An 18,417-nucleotide genomic window follows, 5' to 3' on the forward strand; every position below is an offset into this window, starting at 1 on the left:
CACTGGGCTACAGTTTTAGACATCATTATAAATACAACAAACGGACTAAATAGCACTATGATTCAGCATGACAGGACATCATTACAGAGCTACAAATATGGTTCTACTGTCATTAAGATGTCTTCTTGTTATCTACCCTAAACCCTGTTCCACTGTGTAGGCAATTCAAGTCATTTTTCTCTTACAACAAGTCAGACACAGTTTGTAGACTGCCATCAGTGTTGTATAGAGACAAAGGAAGCGGCCATCAGTTCTAGTTTCTAAACAACAGATGAACTCTCTGTATCTTAACATAACTTAACATCATTAAAGAAACATGCATATGGGTCTTCAGAACAGCTTGTTGAAGCAAACTACAGACAATGTTTAGTGCTTCATTAGTGACATTACATGCATACGTGTGGCAAGAAAAACATAGCAATGGTATCCACATTTAAAGGTAATGTGATGCTTGGGCAGCAGGACCGCAGCTCAAGACACTGTTTGAAACTTTACACTGGAGGTGCAGCTCACGGGAGAGAAAACAAATCAATTTGTGGTTCTTTTTCCCGATATCGTTCTGGAAGCAATCGCCCTGATTGTGTAAAAAAGACAAACTACTAATAAGGTGGATTCATCATTCTGTATGAATGTACAATGTACATGTCCCATTGGGAGCTGATATGATAGAGTGTAAGCAGTGTTATGGTATTTCAAAATAAAGAGCAGTTGGTTGTAAAAAAAAAAAAAAAAAAAAAAAAAAAAAAAAAAAGGATACGTTTTCTCCTTTTTAATGTTTTGTGAGATGAATGAATGCCTCAATTTAAGAGCCCCGTCTTCAAGGGGCAACCTATGTTGAAATACTATAAAAGGAAAAACACAAAAATAAAAAACAGTCAGCATCATGTATGGACTACTCCAGTACTCATCATGGCACCTGTTCCCACTTAGTATTTTGACAATATGTACTGTCGCTGGTTCATTGTGCATCATTAAATTCATAAGAAAAAATACTGTTTTTGTTTTAAAAACCAACAAGGAAAAGAGAAATGTCTCTGCATTAGTCATCCATGATGGTCCAGTCTTGTATAAGGCAGAGTTTCTAGTTCATGGAGTTGAGGACAGGGAAAATAAAAGGTCAGAAGGAAAAGTGTTGTTACACATTCCTTCTACAGAGTGCCTGTCCAGCTAATGGTGACTCCTCCTTCACACGAGTGCTGAGGCTTGACCCAGACTCAGTATGTTGCTACAGAGACAGGGGCCCTTCAGGAGTGTGCAGCGTATCCCTGTTGTCATCAGGGGAGGATCGAGGTCACCTAAGGTCAACTTCAGTTCACTAGCAGGACGTCCTCATATGTTGTCGTTCTGGTGGGAAATCAAAGAAAGATGGCTAATGTAACCATTTTCTGTAGTCATAATATTTTACATCAAAATTCTACATTCTTATTTCGAGTCAAATAATGGCAGTATTTAATGAAACATTATTAACACTTATAACACTGTGCTAGAAAATCATCAAAAAAATGTTGGAGAAATGTAACATTTTTTCAAACCTGTTCTTCACTATGCTCCCTCTACCTCAAAACACTTACAAACACATGTTTTGCTTTTATTTTGACAGTAAAAGTAGAAGTACAGACAGGAAATGATAAGAGAGGATAAGAGAGAGGGGTATGACATGCAACAAAGGTCCCCACGTACAATCAAACCGGGGACACTGCAGTTACATGGCATGCATCTTAAACACCCACCACCAGAAACCTTGTGGCTCACCCTGGTGAGACCCTTTCAAAAGTCCCAAAACTCAACAATGCACGATGGTGCTCAAGCTAGAAACAATACCATCTTTCTAACACAAGGGTTTCTCTCTGGCTGAATTGTCGAGGAGAGCAGTTTGTTTACCTCCTATAACCAGCCAGTTCACATCATGTCCCTTCTTTCCTTTGCCACTACTGTTTGCTATCAATTAACACATGTGTTGTTTAGACACACTTAGATATAATTTAATTAAATAACAATTCAGTCCTCGTTAATCCATCATCCCAGGGATGATTGCTGCTGTTGATCTTGTCCCCCGTCCCTCTCACCTGTCACAGCAGCAGAAGAAGGAGCACGGCGAGGTCTCCAGACCCCTGAACTTCCCAGAGCTTGGTGCGTCTGTACATTCTGCTATGAAGGCATGCAGGTCTGTGATGTGGATGGGTTCTTGGGTTTGGTGCTGTGGAAATCAAAGAATATGCATTATGGCTATTTTTTAATCATATTTTTCTCATGTGTCTTCCCTGTTCTATAGCTCTGACCGTGTTCTGGCAGTCAGAAAAACAGAAAGGACTACGTGCTTTAAGTTAGACCCATTTCTTACCTTGATGGTCTCGTAGGCTCCGGTGATGAGGGCGATGAACAGTGAAAGCACCATGTAGATGAAAAGGGAGATGAAGGTGTACAAGTAAACTTGGCTGAACAGCCACACCAGAGTGCTGCTCTCCTGCATCTCCGAGAACGTCACGAACATGTCGTCTCCATTAATGAGGGAGAAGAGGCACTCTGACACCATGGACAGAGAGCGGAACTGAGGGAGAGAAAACAGCATCAAACCTCTGCAATGTTAAGACAGGAGGGTGAACTGAAACTGCTTTACAATAAGTGAACTCTGAGTTCCAGTGAGAGGTAACTTTCTGAAAACGGAGCAAATCTGACTTCACCCATTTGCATATGATACACCAACTCAAGATATTTACAAGGAGAACAGAGGGATAACCGCTATGAGTGAGTGCAATTTTCTGTGGTTTTACTGCAAAGTTTCACTGAGTCACTTCCTTTGGGTGGAGAAGTCTCCACAAAGAAACCAGGGTTTCATATGGGAACAGGGCTTCACCTCAGCTATTGAGAATGGGGACACTTTTCCCTGATGAAACCTGGTTTTGTGATTGAAGCCGTGTCTTTTCAGATACTTCAACAGACAGTGTAAGAATTGGAAACCAAGCTACTACAACAAGAACCAACAAACACACTAATATAAAAGACTCTTAAAGGTGCAGTAGATGATTCTAGAGAAAGACAGTGGATTGTTGTACTCAACTGGCTCTGATTGGCTGTTGTCATTTAGGCACAGAGGATTCTTGCAAAAGCCAATAATAGCACAGGAGGATTTTTTTCAAATTATCTGTCTAGCAACAGTTTCAGCAAAAATGGCAAAAAGTTATTTTGATTAAAATTATCTGTTGAACCTTTAAAGTCAGAGACTCTGGAGATATTAAAACGGTACAGCTCATCTATAAAGTACAAAAACTACCTACAAGAATCCAAACATTGTTTAAAACACACAATGTTGTTAAAAAAATGGTCAGGACTAATAGAGAGAAAATCTTTGTGCTTCAGTTAAATTTAAGGAGCAATTGTGAGCAAAGTGTGGCTCTCTTTGTAGTCTCTAAGTTTGAAAAGTGTTCATTTATGTGGTTTAAACAATTTAGAGACTAAATATGAAAATGTATCACTGGGATGGCATGCTGGCATTTGTGTGATAGGAACAGGGTACAGTTTTGTCTGATATCAAAAAGGTTGTGTGTTAGAGTTTCAGCATGTGTAGAAAATCCATCTGCTCTTTTCTACTGTACTGTTTTGTCAGGAGTAACTGTCTTTTCTTGAGGATAGTTTTTGTTAATTTAATGCCAAATTGTTTGTCTGATTACTTAAAGGCTGAAATGAATTGCAATATCAATATAAACGTGTACATTTAAATGCTTTGATAACAGGTTATGAGTATTATTTAAAGGAGGCAAAGCAACTAACTTGCATTGGAAGAGACAGTTAAAGCTACAAAAGATATATGTGACTACAATCAAGCAAAAATGTACATATTTAACATCACTTCAAGTGGCCATGATTGATATTTTCATAAGGACAACGTCTCACACGAAAATGTGAGAACAATGTGACCACATGAATAATGTTAGAGAGTTTTACAATAAGTTTCAGCTCATGTTTAGCTCGTCTGGCCACAACTTATTGTTTTGGCTGCAGCAGGCAGGTGCTTTCAGAGAAAAAGCTCCTAAAACCAACACTGTACACTCCCTGCTCAGCTCCAAGCAGACAAAAGGGATTGAATATTGGAGTTACATTGACCACGTGGCCAGACACATGACTCCAAATGAAAGATAATGATAACTGCTGGATGTGTAAATAAGCAGCTGCTTGGTAACAAGTTTAGCATATCAACTAAATATCAACTAAAAGGCGACAGTATGTCAACATTGTGTTCACAACTTGTTTCCACTGCCCTCCAAGTGACCAAACAATGTGTTATTGTAGGTTTAAGTGTTTTTACTGCACCAAATGATCACATCTGTGTCTACAAGAGTTTCAGTTTTGTTCACCTTGACGTGGTATGGTCCGAGGACGATCCAGCCGCAGAAGCAGTAGCCCAGATAGATGACGGCCACGCAGCAGCAGAAGCGAATCACATTAGGGAATGCTGCTCGAAGTGTCACAATCAGGATCTATGGGAAGCACAGAGACATTAGAAAGTTCGAATTACAATGTGGGAGAGAGCAGAGAGATTAGATTCACAGGACATTTCATCAACCCACTTTCTCACCTTCTGACAAGTTATTAAATAAACAGCAGCTTACAACGTTATCGTCTGATGACTTACATTGTACTTTTGGAAGAATGTGAGGTAGCGAATTACTCCAACCCACACCAAGAGTGTGGAAGTTCCCAACAGGATGCCACACAAGTCATACGAGGACATATTCTGTCAGGACAGAAGAAAACATAGTTTGGATGCAGGCGGCATAATTTCACGATGAACAAACATAAGATGACGTCGCTGAGTCGGTGGTTAACTCCTTAATGGTTTACAACAGAGATTGCTGACATCAGCTACAGGCTAGCTGAATTCTGTGCAACGCACCACAAGCAGAAACTATAGCAGGTATCCCCACTTAAGGGTGACACAGGACACACCTTCGACTCGATGCCGATTTTGATGATGGTGCCAGTGATGGTGAGGATATCGCTGACAATAAGGAGGATATACCAGCCGTTAATAAACTCCAGCCGGTCAGCCCAACACACTTTACGGTCCAGGGTCTCCCTAAAGAACTGCACAAACTCCTGATAAACACACAGAGACAGCAAGAGAGGAATTAACAAAGCTCGAAGCATGCAATGCACAAACAGTGAAATGTTTATTGACTTTACATTCATATACAGTAAATGCACACATCTATTTCAAAATAAAAATGTCCCGAATCTGCCAGCTATTATTGTGGAACATGGTATTATCTTCAGGTTTTTAGTCACTTTTGTCTCTGGATTTTGGCCCTGCACGATTCTGCATGAACTGACGATAATGCTGTCATTCAAAGCTCTCATTCGGTCATATGGTTTCCTTCGAATGGAACAGACTTTTCGTACCTGTTGCAGGATGATGCCTCGCAGTATGGAGCGTCCACACAGCATCAGTGACAGCATGCACACAAGAGCCACAGCCACATCAAACGCGACACGTGTGTAGTTCTCAGCTGGAGGTGAAAGGTAGAAAGCAGAGAGGTTAGCAGTGTTTCAGTTAGATGTAGGAGTTTTATCAGTACTGCTGTGTCCTTTAACACCTTTGCTAGCTTGCTACTACTTCCGTGTCAACTTTCCCTTGCACACTACTGCTGAAATATTTCTTTGACTGCTATGAGCCTTTTATTACTCGCTGCTCTTTTCAAGAGTTCCAACCATCCACTCATCTGGTGTCTCACCGTGTCCAGAGACACTCGGGTCTTTACACTCCTTTATGGTTGCCTGGTTTTCTAACCGGATCTTCACCTTGCCGCTGTGGGCCTTGTTGTCCAGGACTATCTGGAAGAGAAAGGTGACCAACATACAATTCATATCCTCTGAAACTGTAGTAGTTTAGAAAATAAAGTCTGCATAATGAAATACAGGGCCGCAGTTATAGGCATTAAGGGAAGCTTACATTATCCAATTACACACATTTTTAGACTAAACAATTGACTATTTCTATACAATAACAAATAAAAGTAAAAGGGATTTAATATTCTCCACCAGAATTACTGTACATATTTGATTGTGTAGAGACGGCTTAACATTATATTAAGAACATTATGCAGGGAGATACATAGAGAAAATATAAATGCATGGTTAAAATACTAAATAACATGCTCCAAGTGGGTGGATAAAAAGGGAAAAAATGAAATGAAACTGGCCCGTGTGGTGCATTAGGAGGCAGACTATATAATTAATAAATGTCCTTCAACAAGGATACACTGGATCGGTGCTGAGTGTAGACTAATGCAGTGTCCTCTGGGGTTGACGCTGATTGACCCAAATATCTTGATTGGAGGTTTAAACTTTGCCAATCAGTCCCTTTCAGGTGAGATGATTTCTTTTGACCATACGCTCAAATACCCAGAAACCTCTGCAGCAAGCTGTTATTGAGCCCCATTATGAAGAAACAGAACAAATAACAGAACAAAAAAGCTGCAAAATCAGAGAGGCCTCAACCAGAATGTGTATTGTTGTAATTTTCACACAGCACTCTCAGCTGAGCATAATAGTAGAATAAACCAACTCTCTCATATGTATAATCCTGTGAACACCACTGCCCCCGGAAAGCTCAAATATGAGCAGTTCAGCAGTGCTGGCAATTGAACCATCAACACCTTGAGAACAAGGCAGCGTCTGTAATCATCCATTACCTCTGAATCATGCATGTGTATGTCCCTGCCGTTATTGCTCACCGTTATATAAAAAGTGTAACAGTCTGGGATCTCATTGTTGATGATGGTCTGTATATTGATCGCCTTCAGCTGGAACTCTATGGTGACATTAATGAACCTTTAAAAAAGAAATCAGTGGTAGTTAAGAGGGGAAACAGACACAGACTGGGAGGCAGACGTAGACATTTCACATTGCCAGAATGACTGAATTGCATACCTCTGTGTGTGTTTTTGAACAGAAACCTGTGTCAGCGTTCTTGTATACATGCTTGAGTGCAGCAGAGATAAGTGACTTGTTGAATGTCATCATCAGATACTATAATCTCACCAATGGATGCCAAACAAGGAGAAGCCATGTGAAAAATGAAGCCTTACTTGTGGAACTTGAGAGTAAAGTTCTTGTAGCTGCTGGTGAGTGGAGCTGGAGGGACAGACAGCGGGTTCACACCTACACAGTCTGAAAGCAGTGAAGAGCAGACAGTGCACAGTCATGTTGACTAAATACTGGAATATTCTAAAGCTATGATCAAAGAGAGGGGGAAACAATAAATGTCCAATTTCTGACATTTTGCTGTTCATCTCTACATATTGAGTACAACATTAAACAAAACAAGTAATGAGCAATCTTATCAGAATCATGAGAAGCAGCTGATCACGAAGAAGAACTGGACATATGGTGAAGAAAGATTTTAACATGATGGTGTTTCCACTGTTCTAACTTCCTTTTAATTTGTTCAAATCTGACACAAAAACACAGTGATATGAGGAAGTAAGAAACTCTGAGGACACACAACACCCTCTCATTGGAATTGGCATATAAATAAGGTTGTGTTTAAAAAAAACAAAAAAAAGAGGTGCATGCACAGTGTTGACATACTACCGCTACTACTATAATAATAATACCATCCATCCACATTATTCAGTGACATCAATCTCCTAGTGTCCTGGTACATCAGTGTATTTTCACCTCATAATTGCAGTAGAAACCAAAACAAAGCTCTGGGAGTGTAACTGAGTATTTGCAGGAGTTGCAGTTATTTGCAAGTATTTTTAAAAAAGACTTTTGCTCTCAACCTCTCATAGCTACTTGTGCTAGAGCCAGAGTGTAACCTCAAACATTCCTCCCACTCAGGTGTTTTCCTTTGGTGATCACAGAGGTTGCTTGTGTTGCTCTAAGGCAAACAACTGTCACACTAGTTAGTCTGCATATAATTGTCCTCTGTTTGACTTCTAAATATTTAAAACCAACTTACATGTAAACTATGCACGAAGCACAATTTTTAGGACAATCTATTCTTCATGTGCTCTGCCTCTGCAGCACTAACTCCACTTTCATGTGTTTGTTTTCGTGTAAAAGGGAAGTGTGCACTTGTGTTATTCAGCGACCTTGACCAAGATAGCTGCTCCTCTGCTGAACATGCAGCAACGATATAACTAAACACTAGACCATGGTACTTATCTCCTTTGATGTGTGTCCATTACAGCCTCCACTATTAAATGTGGGCTGCTGTTTTACAGAACCAACAGACTTTAAGCACTATTAGCAACTGGCATCACAGGGCCAGCAATATCTAGTTGCAGTAGTAGAGTGTACCTGTGATGACGTGAGGGTCTATACTGAAGGTGTCATTGGCTGGGTCAATGCTCCCCTTCTTGTAGTACTGTTGGCAGAGGGACAGCGCACTGCCATTCACACCAACACCATAGACATATGCGTAGCGTCCCACTGTGGTCTCTGGTAAGGCCAGATACTGGAGGAGAAACAGACACCGTTTTAACTTGAGGAAAAACTGTGCATCTTTTGCATCTCTTAATGGTTGTATCTGTACGACTCAACTGCATAACCGAGAGAGAGAAGAGAGGAAAAAGGAGAGAGAGGAGAGAGTTTCTGTTGAGCTCAGAGTTCAGTCAGAGGCTGAGCTCTCTGTCTTGGCATACTAGGGCTCTGATACATTTAAAATAACACGAAGGTCCATCACTGCCTTCATACTGACTTCATACTCCATACATACTGTTCTGTCATCTGCTTGTACAACACACCATCTGAACTCTGCTTGAGTCTATGGTCTCTGCTTGAAGTGCGCTGTAGTAAAGACACAACCTTAGTACAGGGGGCGCACGTTCTACCAGGTGAACTATTGGGGTGCCCCCAAAAAGCTGTATTTAGCTGCCTGTTTCTTTTGTATTGCTGTCTGCAATTTGGATGGACTTAAAGTCCACATTCATGGTTAACATTTTTGAATTGAGATGACCAAATAATAAGATATTGTTCACAAATACCCTAACTACTCTTAAATAATTATTTTTTGTTTTCAGTGAACTAATATAAAATGCTCTGTTATGATGGAAAACAATACTTTTAAAATAAGAATTAAAACTTTCATGCATTGAGCAGGGCCTACCTGCTCCACAGCGTAGAAAATGTGGTCGTAGACGTCGCTCTGAGTATAAACGGCAAAGGAGTCATCTGAAGACTCGTCATAGTCTTTGAGGAAGAGGTGCTTGAAGGTCATAGTATTCTCCTCCTTGAAGGTCACCACCACCTGGTTACTGAGGCCAAATAGCACTAACTGGAGCAAAGAGAGGGAGAGTGTGTCATGTCAGGAGGAGGAGGAGTGGGGACAAAGAAAAACCCTGAGGCTGCATGTTCCAGGTGCACCTTTAAGACTGCAGGCTTTGCGTTAAAGACCTGTGCTTTAAGTTATGACTTGTCTATCACACAATCACAATGTTCTCTACGTGTTTTTGCGCCTCATAAATCACTGACAGATCCCACCCAGGAAGCGCAGATTGGAGTTGTTGCTATATTTCTGTGTATAAACAGTGAAACAATATTTCTTACCACCTTGAACGGTCCTATAATGTCATTTTGAGCAATTATCACTAAAGATGTGCAAATATATTTATAAGCACCTGTGTCATTTTTCTCATATTTAAGTTTCCTGGCGGCTTTATACTTTGATAAACTTACAAAATGATAAATCAGGCTTAAAACAGAGTTTGTGTTAAAAACAGGATGGCATGCACGCCATGTGGGCTAAAGGCAATTTAAATGATTCCAAACAAAAACAAAAATGAATGCAAATAAGACCAAGAAAAAAACAAAATGAACCTGAACAAATATTTGTCAGGAAGCAGCACTCTGTCCTCTGAAAAAGTTAACACCTTCATGAGATCCAACAGTTACTGGTCAGTTAGTCCAACTTTACACTAACAAACCAGAGTCAGAAAACACATACAGGATATATTCACTTATAAAGAAAAATGACACATGATTTAGGGACCAATTTGTGCAGGAAAAGAGTAATCTAAATCAAGGGAGTAGAGTGACAGAAAATGCCCATACAAAGACATACTACATACTACTAACAATCTTGTGGGAGGAAACAAGAGTTTTACAAGATTTAGATGTAACATATGACATAATATATAACATATGACGTACCTGAGCTGTGACAATAATGATCTTGAGCAGCTGTAGGATCAGCTTATAAGGCTTGCGGCCCTTTGCGTGATATTTATCACAAGGGCTCATGAAGAAGTATTTCAACTTCCTGCGAATGGCCTCCTCTTCCTGATTAGCCCCGATCCAATGACCTGCCGTCGCTGTGGGAAACCGATGGTTGCTGTGGTAATTACCATGATTGTTTCTCTGTTGGTCATGATCCCCGCTGCTGTCTGTGGAGCCGTAGTGAGTCACTGAGCAGGACCGGTCCTCTCGTTCTGAAAGCAAAAACATAAGGAATCTTTATTTTCTCAGTGATGCTCCAACCAGAAGCTCCAACTGAGCTTCTGGTTGTTCAGTGAAAAAATAAAGCAGCTTTAAAAACCCTTTGGGCCATGAAGCACATCTTTAAACAAGTGTTTCTAGTGGTCAAACTCAAAGTCCTGTGTGTGTCAATATTATTGCGTGATTAATATCAGGCTCATGGCCAATACCAGTTTATCGCAGATATAAAGCTGTAAAAAGTTAACAGCTGCCAATTTTACTCTCTATGATGAAAACATTATTTCAAAAAGTCATTTAAGAGTCTCTTTAAGAGAATGTGGAAATGCATTCAATATGTAATAATTGTAGACTGTAGTTGTTAGAACATGCATCTTTCTTTATTCACAAAAACCACAATATGTAGTATTCTACAAACAATAACCACAGAAAGTTAGTCTAAATTAGCTTCACTGCCTCCTCTCACCATTATGAGTCACATTGTCTTAATGGTTTTGCCTCATTAGGGCTCGTGTTTGTAAGTTCTGTGACTCAGTATTGCTCTCAGGCTTTTCCCCCAGGAATGGTTTAGTGGTGGTCAATCAACTTGATCCTAATCTCATCTCAAATCATGATAAATATAGCAGATGTGGCCTAAACAATTACCACACTCAGTAAAAGTACCTGGTGTGTGAAATAGCTCGTCCTCTGCTGTTTTTCCCTGAAGGTTAATGTTTTATTTGATAAAAAGTGGTAATTTTTTTTCCCAATTGGCACATGTTAGTGTAGCACGTTAGTATGCTAACGTGCTACACTAAGATGGTGAACATGGTAAACAATGCACCTACTAAACATCGGCATCAACATTGTCAGCATGGTAGCATGCTCGTCTATTTAGCTGAAAGCACTGCTGTGCCTAAGTACAGCCTCACAGAGCTGCTAGCATGGCCTTAGTCTTGTTCTTTTTATTCAAGCAGTTAGCTGGACTTTTTTTGTGCGAGGTGACACACATCTGCTTTAAAACATAAAGGGAAACCCAGGCTTTCAATTAAGCTTGGTCACATGGCTGTCACACTAGAATGAATGTCAAGACGATGATAAATCAAATGTCCATGGCAATAAAGAAATTAGGCAAAATTAGGACACCAGGACAAGAGTCTTTATTGTGCAGTCCACCAACTGTGACTGTAACGACTAGCTCAGAGGGAAAGCAACAATCACGTGAACTGAGCTGGTTTTACAAAGTGCTGAGTCTAGTCATTTCTTGCAAAACTTGACTCTGCCATCAACACGGTCTACTTCCAGTGACAGCATCCTGTCAGTGTCATGCATGTGCCTGAGCCTGAACGGTCTGTCTTCAGCTTTCGCTGTTTTCACCTTAGCCTGATACCTTCACTTTATCTCTCAGTGTGTATGGTGTTACTCCTCTCTGTCCCCTCTGGCACCTTGAACACAAGAATTCAACTCGACTACACATGTGATTTAACCACTGAGACTCCAAAGCTTCAAGGACTAGTGGAAATAAATGTTGCTATGGGTCCTCCGAAGTATGCAGGACACAACAAGAGCCAATATTTGATTGTTATAGTTTTTTTTTTTTAATAGCATTTAGAGCATTAATGACTTCTGAAATTACTGCTTTAAATTTAGAGGAGTCAAACTTTCTTCTTTCTTTCTCCCCCTGTAAATACTGAAAAGAATCTCATGTTGAGGTGTGACTATATTACACAAAGTGTATAAATGTATTTCAACAAGTGACAGTGAAAGGGAGAATTACATTTTCCCAAAAAGTCTGCTAATTACGGCTGTCATCAGTGTAGTAGATGACTAGCAGTAGGTGAAGAGAGGCAGATTCCTGAGGCAGTTAGGTAAGAGCTGACAAAACCTAGATGTCTGACCTGACTTGTATGACAGTATGTGTAAGGTTATACAGACTAAAGCTACCACATTTTTGGGCACAACAGGGGAACGCCACCATACACCACTTTACTAACAATGCTCTGCTGAGTGTGAGGACAAGGACTTTTGACACACTATTTCCATTGGCTGAGGAGCAAAATAAAGGCAAAATCTAATGTAACAAGATATTTTTCCTAAATTCAAGGTATATCAGTATCTGACAGTATTTGGTGTTGAAGTCACACTAATATGATATTCAAGTCTTCCTTTGTAGTAAAAGTACTGCACCAGCCAAAATAAAAAAGGACACAAACCTGACAATTACAATGTCAGGAAATGATTTTTTTTAAACATCATAAAATGAGACAAAGAAAAACCTGAACAGAGACAGATAGAATTACTCTATAGGATACAACAGAACAGAAAAACAGAAAAAGCGATTTATGTGTCATGTCTTTGTTGTAGGAACCAACCAAATTGTAGGGAAGTGCCAAATCACAAAGTAGGCTAATCACACTTAATACTTGTCACATGCTTTTCGCTGGCTAGACTTGGCTGCTTTTAAGAAACACCCAAGAATGGGGTCACTCAGTTTACATTCAGGGAATGACTTGCTGGCTTGGCAACAGACTCAAATTGGTCATGGTGGTTGTGGTGGAGCATTTGGTCACTGTTCCAACCGACATGAGGCACTTATTTAAGTATTACACTGTCATCACAGTCAGCACGTGCAAGGTCAGATAAACTACAGAGTCAACTCAACCGACGCAATCAGTCAGCAGAGCAAACCACTGGCTTAGCAAAGTCGTCTAATGGAAATGAGAAGTGAAAGAAGGAAAAAAAAAAACCACCACCATTATTTTACATCAGCCAGCACTGACTGTAAACAAGATGAAAGTTCAACAGACTAACATTACACAGAAAACTCCTTCTTCTTGTCATGTGTTATATAGCACTGCAATCAAACAACTACAAAAATGGTGTTTGTTCCTGTTTTTTTTGACATGGCACAATCCTTAGATTCATTTCTTCTTCATTTTCTGTCTAGTTTGTAAGAGGATCATTTTGGCTACTGGAACTAAAGGAGAGGACTTATTCCTTAATATAAGTCATCTGTGACACTATTGTAAACAAACAGGTAGCCTCACTACCAAACATCAAAAGCAGCTAATCAGCTCCTGCTTCATGAGACTCGCCTAAAAAATACCTCTTGTCTAGTACGTATTACCAGACAAGTCAATCTGTTTGGGAATGACTGTAGATTTCAATTTTATGTTTTGCATTTGTTCATTTTTGTAAAAAAAAAAAAAAAGGCTTATATTCTGAATATGGTTAGTTGATAACATGCTGATTTCCGATCTCTGAACTGTTCAATTATAAATCTGAAAAGAGTCTGCCTTTAAAGAGTACTCCACTGATTTAGCATTACACTTCTATAACATTGATGGATTCATGATGGTCAGTTGAAAAAAAGGATCAGAATGGATGTGTTTTTGCTCAGTGTCTGTAAGCAAAGTCTCCTGTGTCTGTGAAGATTTTCTGTCATTCAGGTCATGGTTACCCGAGGAGGGTTGGATCTAGGTCTAAGTCATATTGTGAGGTTTTATGACATTGTCACATTTGGCCACCTGCAGTAAACCAAATCCACATTCACAGGGATCAGTTCCTACATGTCTGAGAGAACTTGTGGCCTTCAGTATGATTTGAGTAACATCCAGAGGAGCACTTGTCTTCGACAAAACTTGCTGAGAGTGACAGCATCTCAGTGAACTCTGCTACAACCGAGGAAGGCGAGGTGCCCTGGCTTTGACAGGGGTTGCGTGCATCGGCGAGAAGAATGAAAAACAGACGAAAGAATCCAACTACTTCACATTTCATGCAGACGACAGGCGGCAGACCGAGCGCACACATATCTTTGATCAGAGGAGTGTGTCGATTGTCACGGCAGATAGCGATCGGACAAACAAAAGTGGGTGCAGGCCGTTGGCCGTGCCACCAGATTTGACACACGCTGAGTTAATCCGTGAAAATATCTGGCTCTTCCGGTTCATGGCCGCCTGTGCAGAAACACAAATGAAGCTTCATGTCTGTCAATCAAAATCCTTACTGTAACAGGATATCTGTCAACAACTTGGTATCTGCGCCTAGATCTAGTCTGGCAGTTCACAGCAAGAGGCCACCCACAGGTTGAGAGTCCAAAACTTCCACTTATACCCCAGTTAAAGGAAGTGTCTTGCACAAAAAAGATGATATGCTGATAAACATGTTCTGGAGTATTTGTGGGTAGGATGTGATGCTTTTTATGCACCATGTCCTTCTTTTGCAGCAATGTGTTTAATTTCACTTCACCATGAGCATTTAAAAATGTTTTCAGATTGAACACAAGAGTTATTATCAGGAGAGGAAAAAACAATCAGTGTACCCAAATTACTGAACAAAACAAATCAAAACATATTTTCTTTCTTACCCCTTTTGGCAGCAGTTAGTCAGTGCACATAATTTGGGTTTTAATTGCAGACATTTTGAGCTATGCACCTCGGAAACTTCTGCTGCCATCACATTACCATGGAGGTAAGCAGGGAGATAAAGTACTAAAAATTTAAAACTCAACAGCAAATCATCTTTCTAGAAAAAATGTTGTGGTCACTCGGGAAAATGGCAGCACAAACATGCAATTAAAAATAGTTCCAGCACTCAAAGCAAGGTCTGTTGATTATCCGAAGCTTTTCTGTGTTTTGAATACCACAGACTAAATTTCTTTTAAGCATCTATTGTATTAGGGTGGCAGAAAGAAATCTTTTTGTAATTTGGGTGACCTGACGCTTTAACCTGAAGCTGTGTTTATGTGTGTGTGTGTGTGTGTGTGTGTGTGTGTGTGTGTGTGTGTGTGTGTGTGTGTGGCTTATAGCTCCTTAAAGCAGACCAGGGAAACACAAGTTGCTATTAAAATACTTTGACATAAATATTGTAACCCAAGGTGTACTAAATAGCTTTTTACAGAGCTTTCAATCTCATCTCACAATCTAAAAAGCCCCGGGAAAAAAGATTAAGTTCCTCAAACAACTGTTTACAAGGTCAAAAATTAGCTTTCAAACTCAATTCAAAACTCCTTCACATTGCAGAGGAACACTATGAGAGGAGCCTTACTTCATCAAACCCACATCAACAGCCTCTCAAAAAACTACAGACTCAACCATGCGTGAGAGGAGCTTATGAAGCGGTGATGGAACTATTATTATGCATGAAAGAGTTGGGCCGTTTAGATGCACTTGACTTAGTAGATTGGATGAAAGGGGGGCTGGTGGTGGTGATGGAAGATCTGGGTCTTAATGGGCAGACAGTCTTAACAACAGTCTCAAGACCAAGAAAACCCACGGTCAGCACAACCTCTGAAACTGGGTTAAGACGAAGGCCCACGATCTGTACTAATGTTAAGTCATCTGATTTGATTTGAATGCGCATTCAATTAATCATCGTCCACTATACATGCAGTTGAACGTAAACCCCTCTAAACGCACAACTAGGGATGCAACTAACAATATTTTCAATTTCTATTAATCTGTTTTTCTGTAATTATGTGCAAAATAGAAAACAGAGGAGAAAATAGTGCAAAGTGGCTATCACAAGTTCAAAAGGAAGCAAAATCATGTTGTTAAATATCATGTTTTGTTTAACTGACAGTCCAAAACCCAAAGGTAGTGATTAAAGTGTTATTAAAATGGATAAAAGCAGCAAATCTTCACGTTTAAGAAGCTGGAAATAGTGAATATTTTACATAAAATTAACTGATTGTCAAAATACATTTTCTGTTGACTGACTAATCGATTAATCAAGTAATAGTTTCAGCTTTAAAGCAGCCGATTCTGTTTCACAAACAATTAAAACACAAACCTGAAGCTGAGTGAACCCAACTACAGGTTTTGGATTTTTATTTTGCAAAATGTCTAACTCTTTGCAAAGTACAAGAATTTTCAGAATCATTCAATAGCTATCTCTAACTACTATTTTTTTTGTTTTTACTGCTTTAAGATAATAAAAAGGAGCCAACGACCAACAACCTGTCTGTTGCTGTGTTCCAGTCACTTCTCTGCCCAAACGGTGCTGCCAAAGTTTCTGTATCATGAAATGACTTGAAGACGAGAGAAGAAGGAAAATCCCACTTTGAAAAAGGGGATTACGCTATGGAGTAATCACAGCAAACCCTGATGTTGCCAGAGCAGTTTGGGAAAACACACTTGGTGATAATGACCAAGTTACTGCACCTCAGCTGCCCAGAAGATGACAGGGCAGAAACACAGCTGAAGTTACCGTCATGTTGTTGGTGTCTCAATAACAATAACAACTTACAACAAGGTGTATTTCAGACACTAAAAGCCAGCTCTGAACCTATCTTATTATCTTATCTTATTCCGGAAACAACGAAACAGTCTACCTTTGCTTGTACAAAGACAAATGAGTCGTGAGTAACGGTTAAAGTTAACTTTAAAAGTTGAAAATCGTCACCAGTTACCTGAGGAGCCCTGGTGTCCTGTCGCCGCCATGTAGTTAGCCGTTTATAAAAACAATAAATATGTAAGTCATATAACTAAAGTTTAGAGTAGCCAACTGTTTATTTCTGATATTATTTTACTGTGCTAGTAAATGTTCACAGCTCTCACAGCACTCAGCTGACCTGAGACAGCAGCCGGGCGGACTGCTCTGCTGCTGTTAGCTCGAACTCTCTTCCGGTCCCTCAGGTCATGTGACTGACGCCATGTGACCAAGCTACTCACAGCTCTGAACTCCAGTGCCAGCGGGTGGAGGACACCGGTTTACAGCAGACTTATTGTACAAATTTAATCCCGTGCAAGGCGTGACTCACAGCGATACTTATTTGAATTTTTTGAACAGTTAAAAATCATCAAAATATCCACCACTATTTTCTGTGGCCTGATGAAAGCCTGTCCCAGCTTGCTTATTCATTATTAAAGTTGCAAAGACTAATCGGTTGGTTGTCAACTATTAAATCACTCATCAGCTATTTTGACAATGGACTAATCAGTGGAATAATTGAAAAAAGAGTCAAAATACCTGATTCCACCTTCTTCAATGTGAATATTTTCTAGTTTCTTCAACAGTAAACTGATTATCTTTGGATTGTGGACAAAACAAAACATTTGCGGGCATCATCTTAGGCTTAGGAAACACTGATTGACATTGCTCATAATTTTCTGACATTTTACAGAGCAAACAACTAATCAATGAATCGAGAAAATAATCAATAGATGAACTGACAATAAAAAATTATCTGTAGTTGCAGCCTCTTTCATTACTAATGAAAAACTTGTGAACATTTCTCTTCCCCATGCTGTTTTCATAACTCTTAAGTCATCTAAATTCGACTACGTTTTGCTATATGAATTACCTTCAGGGTCAGTCCTGGACTCTATAACTATAAAATAAATACTTTCTATTATTATAACAAGCAACCTCGGCAGAGCTTGAAGCTGATCTATTACTTTTGCTTCGATTTAAGTGAGGCAGTAGAAACGTTAGAAATACAAAATTTAAACTCAGCCCTGCCAGTGTCTGCAATTTAAATTAAGTGTTATGAAGATGGTATTCGTTGCATTGCATCGTTTCTGTTTGTATGATCAGTCACTGACTCATGCAACACTTTTTTTTTTGCAGATTTTTGCATCTGATAATATACAATAATTTAACAATAGTAACATATCAGATACAGCTGCTAAACTTAAATGAACACCAATATTACTGTCTGCATTGCCCACCAAGTAGATCTGCACCCTGTCTGAAGTGGAATTCTTGTAAATTAAAAAAAAACAAAAACATTTTTGTGCACTTAACATCCACAGATAGCAGCATCTCCTTGTTTCTGAGAGAGGACGAAAATTTGACTGTATAAATAATACCTAGACAATGTGCACACAGTAGCACCCAGCTGGTTCTCTTTGTTTTTGATGTGTACTGATGTGTCTGCAGACATTTTTGTTTAATTGGGCTTGTGAGCGTGGATATCAACCAATGTCAATTATCTCTGAATGCCATAAATGGGCCTGATTAATCAGTCCAGCACAACAGGAGCAGACTTAGAAGTCTTTT

The 18,417-nt window shown here is 39.6% G+C and overlaps 1 protein-coding gene across 1 annotated transcript; it reads right to left on the bottom strand.

Annotated features, from left to right (window-relative positions):
• Positions 1-771: 771 nt before the first annotated feature.
• On the bottom strand, positions 772-16,998 carry mcoln1a (mucolipin TRP cation channel 1a). Its single transcript, XM_041933280.1, has 14 exons — positions 16,826-16,998; positions 10,156-10,433; positions 9,113-9,280; positions 8,305-8,461; positions 7,086-7,167; positions 6,732-6,828; positions 5,730-5,829; positions 5,398-5,504; positions 4,945-5,094; positions 4,631-4,732; positions 4,353-4,475; positions 2,342-2,548; positions 2,067-2,197; positions 772-1,344 (listed from the first exon to the last, which is right to left on the bottom strand). The coding sequence occupies exons 1-14, from the start codon at positions 16,854-16,856 to the stop codon at positions 1,308-1,310; spliced, it is 1,770 nt and encodes a 589-aa protein (XP_041789214.1). The 5' UTR covers positions 16,857-16,998; the 3' UTR covers positions 772-1,307.
• Positions 16,999-18,417: the final 1,419 nt, after the last annotated feature.

This window comes from Chelmon rostratus, chromosome 3, assembly GCF_017976325.1.
Source record: "Chelmon rostratus isolate fCheRos1 chromosome 3, fCheRos1.pri, whole genome shotgun sequence".
NCBI lineage: Eukaryota > Metazoa > Chordata > Actinopteri > Chaetodontiformes > Chaetodontidae > Chelmon > Chelmon rostratus.